This window comes from Orycteropus afer, unplaced genomic scaffold (genome assembly GCF_000298275.1).
Source record: "Orycteropus afer afer isolate SDZICR_OR568_19922 unplaced genomic scaffold, OryAfe1.0 scaffold00067, whole genome shotgun sequence".
NCBI classification, from domain to species: domain Eukaryota; kingdom Metazoa; phylum Chordata; class Mammalia; order Tubulidentata; family Orycteropodidae; genus Orycteropus; species Orycteropus afer.
In genome coordinates, this window is record NW_006921654.1 from 4,930,540 (window position 1) to 4,940,186 (window position 9,647).

The 9,647-nt window shown below is 44.3% G+C and overlaps 1 protein-coding gene across 1 annotated transcript in view; it reads left to right on the plus strand.

Annotated features, from left to right (window-relative positions):
• The window catches only part of CDH3 (cadherin 3), a 47,475-nt gene that overhangs the window by 12,869 nt on the left and 24,959 nt on the right, over nt 1–9,647 (plus strand). The window contains exon 3 of the mRNA XM_007940403.1: nt 8,939–9,069. Coding sequence (XP_007938594.1) covers nt 8,939–9,069 — 131 coding nt within the window. The remainder of the gene's footprint in view (nt 1–8,938; nt 9,070–9,647) is intronic.

Consider the following 9,647-nt stretch of genomic DNA (forward strand, 5'->3'; position numbering starts at 1 on the left):
TCCAGGATCTCCTACATAGATTCCCCTCCAAGTGGTTGACGTTGGTAGCTGGACACCATCTAGTTCTTCTGGTCTCATAGTCGTATAGGCTGAGGATTGCATGATGTACCAGTCCCTTGGACTCTTTTTTCTATGTGTCTTTGGTTTTCTTCATTGTTTGCTCTGGACGAGGAGAGACCCATCATTACATCTAGATGGCCTCTTGCAAGCTTTTAAGATCCCAGTTGCTATTCGCCAAAGTAGGATGTGGATGTTTTTGTGTTTTTGTGTAGTATGCTATGCCAGTTGAGCTTGATGTCCCCTGCAACCATGGTCCTGAGCCCACAGGTCCAACTACCTGCTCTCTCTGGGTAGCTGGGTGTGGCCAAGAAGTGACCATAAGCTTGTCCCTTGTCAGCTCTACTATATACCTAGAAATTCTTACAGAACATACAAATACACTTGTAGAAACATTTTCTGCCAACACTATACATAGTCATGGGCACACATCCCCCTGCATAGATACACCTAATTGTTCAGCCTGTCCACCCATCTATCCATCCATAGATCAATGTTTGCCATCACTGACAATGCAGTACTATATGTGCAAAAGGGTTCATCTATGTTGTCTGTACCTCCCATGCACCTCTCTATGTCTTAGGAGAGAGTTTTTTAACATGGGAAATTGATCTAGTATGGAACAGATAAGGGACATTTTCCTTAAGAAAGTAACTTTTGCACTGTATCGGAAAGATGTTAGGAGATAGCTAGATAAAATTGGAGTAGGAATGTGGGAAAATCTTGTTCCAGAGAGTAGCATGTGCAAAGGCCCCTCTAGTGAAGACACTTTAGTACATTTAAGAAGGGAACCATTACTATGGCTGGAGAGTGGAGGTCAGAGTTGGACACATAAAAGATTTTGTTTTTTATCCTAAAAACAGTGGAACATCATTGATGAGTTTCAAACAAAGAAGTGGCCTTCTTTCATTTCCTCAGATGTACCATGCTCTTGCATCTGTAAGAGTCGTCTTTTTAAATGGAGAGTGTTGCACTCATTTAGGATAAGGATGATGTAGCATGTACTAAGGTGGTGTAGGGGTAGTGATGGAGAGGTATGAGTCTTGGTGATTGGCTGGGAATGGGGTTTTGAGGGAGAAATGGCCAGGGAGGAGGAGGATGCAGGCTAACCATATGCCAGGGTCCGTGCTAGGTTAACTGAGCTGGCTACTTTTATCATTGTCTTCATTTTGTAGATGAGGAAACAGGCCCAGAGAGGTTAACTCATTTGCCCAAAGTCAGTGGTGGAACTAGAATTGAGTCTATGCATTCTGGTTTAAGACTCTGGGTGCTTCTGATGCTCAGATTTTGGGCTTGAGCAGCTGAACGTATGACGTGTCATTTCCTGAGAGAGAGGTACTGGAAAAAGATCATCTTTGGGCTAGCTGTGAAGAAGATCATGAGTTTGATTCTGGACATAATGGATTCAAGGTACCTTTAAAGTATCCAGATGGAGATACTGAGTAGGCAGATACATGTGTTGGTCTGGAGAAAAGATCTGAACATTTGAAATTCTGGTATATGCTCTAAAGTGCCCTCAAAACAAAACAAAACAAAACAAAACAAAAAAACAAACCACACCAATTTACTTACTCATGGGAAATAAAGAATCAGGACTGTTAAAAAACACCAAACTGCCTTCCTAGATGCACCTCCAGAGATTGATTCACTGGGAGTGATGGATGGGCTGGTGCCAGGCAATCTGGATTTTTTTCCAAGTTTTCTGGTTGATTCTATCAGCTATGTGTGTTGCTCTGACATCAAGGCCATTGTGAAGAGCTAAATGTATAGAAAGGAACAAACCGATGAGACTTGAATGAAGGGAGCGTAACATTTTTTATTTAATTTCTGATACTTTCTTGAATGCAGTCGATCCCATTTCTTCTTTTTCTTAGGTTGCTGCTTATATCAGGATTCTGAATGATCTTCACCTTCCTGTCTTTTTGGCTTTTTCTATCACTGTCCCTGATTTTCAGTACTTCCTTGTGTTTTTAAAAGCAACTTTTGTGTATCTTGTTTGGTCTTAACCAAGCCTGGATATGTCTGTGTTCCCGTTTTAGAGAGTGGAAATTAATAAGAGCTTCCGTTTATTGAGTGTGTACTGTTAAATGACTTAAAGATTAAGTGACTTGCCCAAGGCTGCAGGGCCAGTGTGCACCGCTGTCACCCATTGGCCCCTTAACTGCTATCCCAGGTCTCCCAAGTTGATCACTAGGCTCTCTGTTTGGGGATGGTCCTTGAGAATTGAGGCTTGAGGGTGGTAATCAGTGAGCCAGGTGGTAGCACACCTTGTGCCAAGCTTTCAGGCAACCGTGTTCTAAACTCTTGGAACACTGTGGAGTGTGGCTCAGTGTGGGTTTCTCCCAGGGGATCATAAGGGAGGACCCAGCTCCCAAGGGTGAGCAGAAACCTGAGTAAACTTACCTCCTTCCAGAGAGCTTTCTGTAGAAAGAAAAACTTCTCTAGAAAAAATTGCAACATAGGGCGTAACTTTTCCAGTCCAGGGGCAAAGAATCTCGACATTTCATGTTGCTTGCAAATCAAATACATATGTACTATCAAAAAATTGGAAGATTAATTAACAACACTTAGTTGGCCATCCATCCATAAAGAACCTTTGCCTTTTCAATAGAAAAAATTCAAATTTTAAATAGATCTTCTAAATCCATTTCCCTGTCTTCCCACTCAAGTTTTTGTCCAGGGTATCTATCTGGTCTGAGGGGATGGTCTGGACCCCACTTCTTCTCCGACAGTCTAGATATATCTTCTACTCTGGTCCGAAGGGGCTCAAATGCCTATAGGCTCTATCCATAGAAAGATCCCGGCCCAGGTTGAATAGAGCATGGGCTGGGGGCCATTTGTTTCGTGAAACCACACTCCACCAGTGTCTTGTGTCCTCCAGGAGCTGGTTGTTTTCATAAAGCTGCTGCTGTGCCAGCGACCAATTGAGGATGCCTTCCACCAACTGCTTCAGCTCCAGCATGATGCTTGACTCCAAGTGTCTCCAAAGATGGTGGGTGGTCTTTGGTGATGAATCATCACCGAGCCCCCCATGGAGGCCGGGCACTTGCCTAGGCTCTGGGGAAGAAGAATATGGCAGGAGCCAGTGGGGCAGCCTGAGGTGCTTTGCTTGCCTGGCTGAGAGAGTGAGCCTCCCAGCACGCCCAGGGGCAGCTCTTGAGTGGAGTCAGTACAGCCTTGCTTGGGTCCCTGGCATTCCTCTCTCCTAGCAGGCTCCCCATAGGCTCATCCCAGCATGCCTTGCTGCCCTGCAACTTCTCCCCATTGGTCTCCTTAGAGCTGGTCTTGATTAATGGCCACCATCTTGGTCTTCCTTTGCCTGGAAGATATTTGGTGTCAAGGGAGAGAGCCAGATACCTTCTGGGTATCAAGGCTCAATTCTGTGTGTCTGTCTCTGGACAAGTATAAAAATATGAAAATTTTACGTTATAATTCTCAGACTCATGTTATAAATGGCTGTTTTGTGACTTTTTTACTCCCCCTCAGAAGGGCACAGTTTTTCCTTGATAGGTTTTCTTTTATGACATTTAAAGACTATAGTTAGCTCAACATAATTTAAGTATTCTGTTGAAAGTGAGGTTGTTGACTGACAATGGATTCTGGGTGATGGTTGCCCAACCTGTTTAATGTAATTGGTGTTGCTGAATTTTACACATAAAAAATGTTGTGTTGTATGTATTTTTTACAGCACACACAAAAAAATAATTTTTTTAAAAAAGATTGTTGAGCTTTTATTATTACTATTTAAGCAGCAGTCATGAACATCCTTGCAGTATGGTTTTATCACATCTGGGATGATTTTCTGGCTCACTTACTAGGTCAAAGGGCTTGTTTAAAGCTTCTTAATTGCCAGAAACCTCTTCCCAGATTACACTCTCCCCAACCCCCAGCAATATAGTGTGGCACCAATTCCTAAGCATTCCACAGAACTTGTCCTTTTAATTTCTATTTCTTTGTAGTTGAGCTTTTTGCCTATATGTAGTTTTACTCAAGTAAATGTCAGAATCAAGTCAATTCTCTGTCATTTCCCCCTTTATACCCTTAGCCCACACCCTTAACCAAAGGTAGTGATAGCTATACAGACAAGTTTATTTGCTTTATGAGCTAGGTAGGTCCCTAAAACAAGCATGAATGGAGGCCTCTGACAGTCTCTCCCTCTCCCCTGACACCCCACGTTCCCTTTTGGTTACATCTTCAAACAGATATTACCCTGCCCTTCTGGAGAGCAACAGAGAAGCTGGCTGAAAATAACCACTTGAATCACTTAATCTTTATAGTCATTTTGTCCCCTGAGAGATGAGTGGTTTTGTGATATTTTGTCAGAACATCTTATAAGGTTGGCCATTGGGCCATATAGTAGCACCTCCATGTCATGGCTAAGACATGCTCTTGGCCCTCAAGGGTACCTTGTGAGTTTGGAGATATTTAGGCAATTCTGACCCCAAAGTGGGCCCAGAACATAACAGGAATGAGTTCTCAGCCCAGAATCCATCAGTTCTTTTAAGTCCATTTAGAAAGCTTTTCTCAACAGGTCTAGAACCCCAGAGACTCAACTCTTCTTCTTCTTCTTCTTTTTTTTTTTTTTTTTGACTCAATTCTTCTTGCTCAAGTTTTATAGTGGCGCCAGTTCAGGATCTGAGGCCAGGGTTGGCGGGTTGGTTTTTGGAGAGGAGCTTTGAACACATGCCAGGAACTCCCGGTTCCATTGGCTGTCTTTTTATGTAGTGCAGATCCACAGTGCTCCGGTTTTGTTTTTATTGTTGCTAATTTCTCTAGAAGCATTCTCAAGTTACTGATGCCCTTTCCCTCTCCTTCCCGAATAATATTATAGGAATTGTGCATTTAGGTGCAGTGCTGAAGGTTGTCAGTTTATATTCATATAGCACTTCATCATTAACCTTGTGATTGAGTATCCCTGTTGAAGAGACTGAAACTCAAGCAGTTAAATGCTTTGTCTAAGGCCCAGGTGGGTGTGGAAGTAAGAGCTATGTTTAGACCTCTATTTTCAGCTCAAGGTCTGGACTGTTGCCCCATGTGCTCACCAGAGCTCACCAGCTTGCCCCAGGAAAGAGTTTGACACAAGCGCATTCATGCACCCATGACTATAGCCCTGGGGAGCTCGGCTATAGTCAGGAAGAGAAATCAGTTTACTTCCCTGGCTCTTGGAAGGCAGGGAAAAAGGGGGATGAGTATTGAGGAAACCTAGTTTCACATCAGTTTCACTAAGAAACCAATGGTACAAGCTGGTGGTGCCAGGAAGCATCTGGGAGGGTTAGAATGACCCGCCCTAGGGCTTGCTGCTTACCAGCAGCCTCTGTGACTCAGAGAGGGCTGCTCTTGTTCCTACAGGTGCCTCAGCAAGTTTCCCTGGGCAGGTCAGCTTGTTGGAGATCTACTTTGTCTCCTTCCCCCAGTAAACCACAGACCACCCCTACAAAGCAGTCCTTTCCAAATACACACTTAGCCAGCTTCCTATTATGCCCTTTGGCCCTATGTATGTCCCTCTTTCTTGGGTGCTTCAGCCCCTTGGGTAGAGCATGTGGCTATAGCCAACTCCTTACCCCCTCACCCCCAAGTCCCAGAGATGTTTCTCTGTGGTGTAGAGAGGGACCGAGACTGGAGTCAGAAAACCTAGGTGAGTTATGAGTAAGCTAAAGGCACCTTTTATTGAAGACCTCCTCTGGGCCAGGCACAGTGCTCTGTGCTGTGTGAAAAAAAAAAAAATGATCCCATTTATCCTTCCCGGTAACTTAATGACCTAGATGCTATTATTCCCATTTTCCAGATGAGGAAACTAAGCTTGCATATTGCTCACACAACTTATGCAGTCAGATATGTGGTATTATAAGAATTTGAACCCAAGTCTTTTGGATTGCAAATCCCATGTGCTTAATCACTTACTTGCCTTCATGATTTGAAACTTGTTCATGCTCCTTCCTGGTTGTGGGACCTGATACACTAACCTCTTTTAACACGGGCAGCTTCTCGTTGCCTGAGCTGTCAGAATGGGGACAGTAACATCCAACTTGCAGGTGATTTTGTGAGCATTTGGATAGGGAAGCACTTAGCTGGGTATCTCAGGCAGGATGGAGTTTGAGGCTTGCTCCTATTGGCCTGAGTCCATCCCCCGTGCTTCTGCATCCAGCTGAATGTGGATTTGAGCCAATACCAGGCCCTCTGTTCCAGCTGGAATATGTGGCTTGAGTGAGAGGCATATGTACACTGGTAAAAACCCACTGCCAAACCCACTGCCACTGAGTTGATTCAGACTCATAGCAACCCTGTAGGCCAAAGTAGAACTGCCCCATAGGGTTTCTAAGGCTGTAAATCTTTACAGAAGCAAACTACCACATCTTTTTCCCATAGAGAGACGGGTGGGTTTGAACTGCTGACCTTTTGGTTAGCAGCCGAATGCCTTAACGACTGCACCACCACAGCTCTTGTACACCAGTAGTATGTGACTATTGACTTCCCTGTAATTCTTAGCACTGTCCCTCTAAAAATAGATGGACAGCCCAGATACTATGACACAAATGTTTGGAAGCAATTAATAATTGAAGTGTGCCAACAGACTCTTGAAATTAATGTGTGTTAAGAGAAAATTTGAGCCTACAGAAAAATAGATAAACATGTCACTGGTAATCTCGACCATTGGGAGGGTTCTTCCTTCCAGTCTTTTTTTTCTGTGCATAGTTCCATATACTAATCTGTCTGCATTAAACACATACTGTGTACTTGTTCTCTATCCTGCCTGTTTTATTTTACCTCATAGCGCAAGAACTTCCCTAGATAATTTAAAAAACTGTTATGAATATCACTTTGCATAGCTGGGCATGCATGGAGTGAGTGATCTACAGCTTATTTAACTTTTGTCCTCTGTCAAAGATGATTTAACCTTTGCCACCTATCACTGCTGATCCTTCTAGCCTAGGGCAAAGCAAGACTCCTCAGAGGGTTTGCAAAGCTGTATGCTGGAAGTAAAGAATGGAGCCACCCTAGGGATCTTGGGGGGCCTCTGGGACCTGGAGCTGAGTCAGGCCTAGGTCCCTCCCCACCTCTACATTGGCCAGGCATATCGCAGGCCAGGCAAGACTCCTCCGGAAGTTGTCATGGAGGCAGGGCTGGTTTCTAAGCAATCTTCCCTTTCTCACAGGCACATTCCAGCCTTCCCACAAAGGACCTGCTCTGAGTGTGAGCGCAGGCTCCTGCCTGGCACTGGGCTGGGGGGGGGGGGGGGGGGGAGGGTTGGGGGGGGGGGGGCGGCTGAAGGCAAATGCTTGGGGAAATGTTTTAAGCCTTTTTCTGCCCCCTTCTGGTCACTCTCCCCCAAAGGTGGCCAATGTCTGAACTTCTGTCACCTAACTTAGCTTTGTCTGCTTTTGAACTTCATGTCAATGGAATCATGTGTGTCCTCCCTTGTATCTGGCTTCTCTTACCCACCTTTAGAAGGTTCATCCACATTGTTGCATTTACTTGTAGTTGATTCATTGCATTGTGTGAATCTCCATTTCTATGCGTTCAACTGTGGTGGACATTTGTAGTTTTGAGCTTTTAGGCATAGTGCTGCTGTGAACCTTCTAATATATGTCTTTCAGTGAATGTATTTTTGTTGAGTATGTCAGTGGAATTACTGACTCTCGGAGAATGTGTATATTCAGTTTTTTGTGTTTTTTTTAATAATATTTAATTGTGTTTTGGGGAAAGATTTACACAGCCGTTTAGGCTCCCATCAACAGTTTCTGCAGGAGTTGCTCGATGACATTGGTTACATTCTGGATGTTCAGTTTTAGTGTATATTACCAAACAGTTTTCCAAAGTGATTGTACCATTTTATATTCCCATGTCAGACTGCTACTTTTTTATACTATTCTTGTGCACTATTTGAATACTTTATCATTTCATATTACTTTTGTAACTTAAAAAAAACCCAACTCATCTGTTTCCTTTATATTACAGAAAGATTATTTTTATACTAAAGTGTGATAATAATAAAAATCAGAGACTAAACGACAGCTTTTCCAAAAAGGAATGGTTGGAAGACCTTAACCTGACATTTAAACGTGCACAACACTGTTCTTGTTGTCCTTGGTTCACTGCAGCAAAGCTGGGAGCACTAGTGTTCCTGGTTGGCATTAAGGGAAACACTGGGCCAGGGAGTTGTGCTGATGGAGCAGGGCCCAGGGTGTGGGCCCTAGCAGATCCCTTGATGTCATACTTTGGTCACCAGTGAGGGTAGGTAAGAACTTTGGTTGTGAATACTCCAGCATATCTTGGAATCAAGCAGACCTGACTTCTGACGCTGCCTTTGCTTATTTTTGAAAAGAGGCTAATACTTGCCTGGATGGAGCAGGATACAATGGGGCCAGTCCCTGGCTTGGTGAACAGCAACTAACTAAGAGTGCTTGTTTAAAGAATGGCTCAGCAGAGGGGGTTGAGAGGGAGTATGACAGACTAAAATAGCCACAAGCTGTCCATAGTGATCTGTGTACATATTGCAGGTAGGTGGATGCGTGGCCTTTGGAAATGCTGAAAATCTTCTGCCTCCAGCAGTGACCTTGAGTCAGCCCTATGTTTCATGAGACCACCTGGAATGAATGTCACTGAAGGCCTATGATCTTGGTTCTCTGACCTCATGAACAATGGTGGTAGGGGGAGTGGTTGCCCATACACTGACCACAGAGTGGCCCTCTCTTTCGAGGCCAAACTTGAAAGCCCCATCTGAAACTTATTTGGTCAGCAAGAATAGGCTCCTAGGTCACACTGCTGGTCAGAGGAAGTAACCCAAGTCCCCTTTCTGCAGTCTCTTACCAGGTCTTGTTTCTCTTGGGGTAGTTTCCAAAAGTCCCTTCCTAATATTCTCTTTTTTCCCTCCCCACAGTAGTTTTCACAGGCTGCCCTGGGCAAGAGTCAGCCTTGCTTACCACTGAGGATGACAACTTTGCTGTGCTGAGTGACGGAACCATCCAGCTGAAACAGCGTGTCCAACTGCAGGATGGGAGGAGGACATTCTCCGTGCATGGCCAGAATTCTGATGGCCAGGAGTTTTTGGCCACTGTGGCGGTTGTGAGCCGAGTTAAGCCTTCAGAGCAGGTAGTGTTAGCCCAGAGTTCTGTCTACAGCCTGGGTGTGAGTACTAATCTATGTAGGGTAACACTTGCAGCTACCCAGAGGGGCTGCCAGAGAGTGAGGGCAGTGGGGCAGAGGGCTGCCTTGTGGGTAACGGCCCAGGAAAGCCCAGTGCCCTTTGTCCTTGGGATTTGCTCTCCCGCCTCCCTCTCCTTATTTCCCAGGTGTACAGGTAAATCCCAACTGAAAGCACTTCTAACATAGCAGTGCCAATCGCATGAGTCTCTGGGAAGATGGACCTGAGACACTTGGTCACATGTCTCTGTTCCTTTTTTTTTTAATTGTTAAAAATTTTGTTTATTTTTTTGGTGAAAATGTACACAGCAAAACCTCCCATTCCACAGTTTCTAGACAAAATAATCAATGAGTGACATTGGTTACATTTTCACATTGTGTCAACATTCTCTTTATTCTCTTCTAGTTGTTGTACTTCCATTTGCTTAATCACCCTTCCTTCCAGCCTT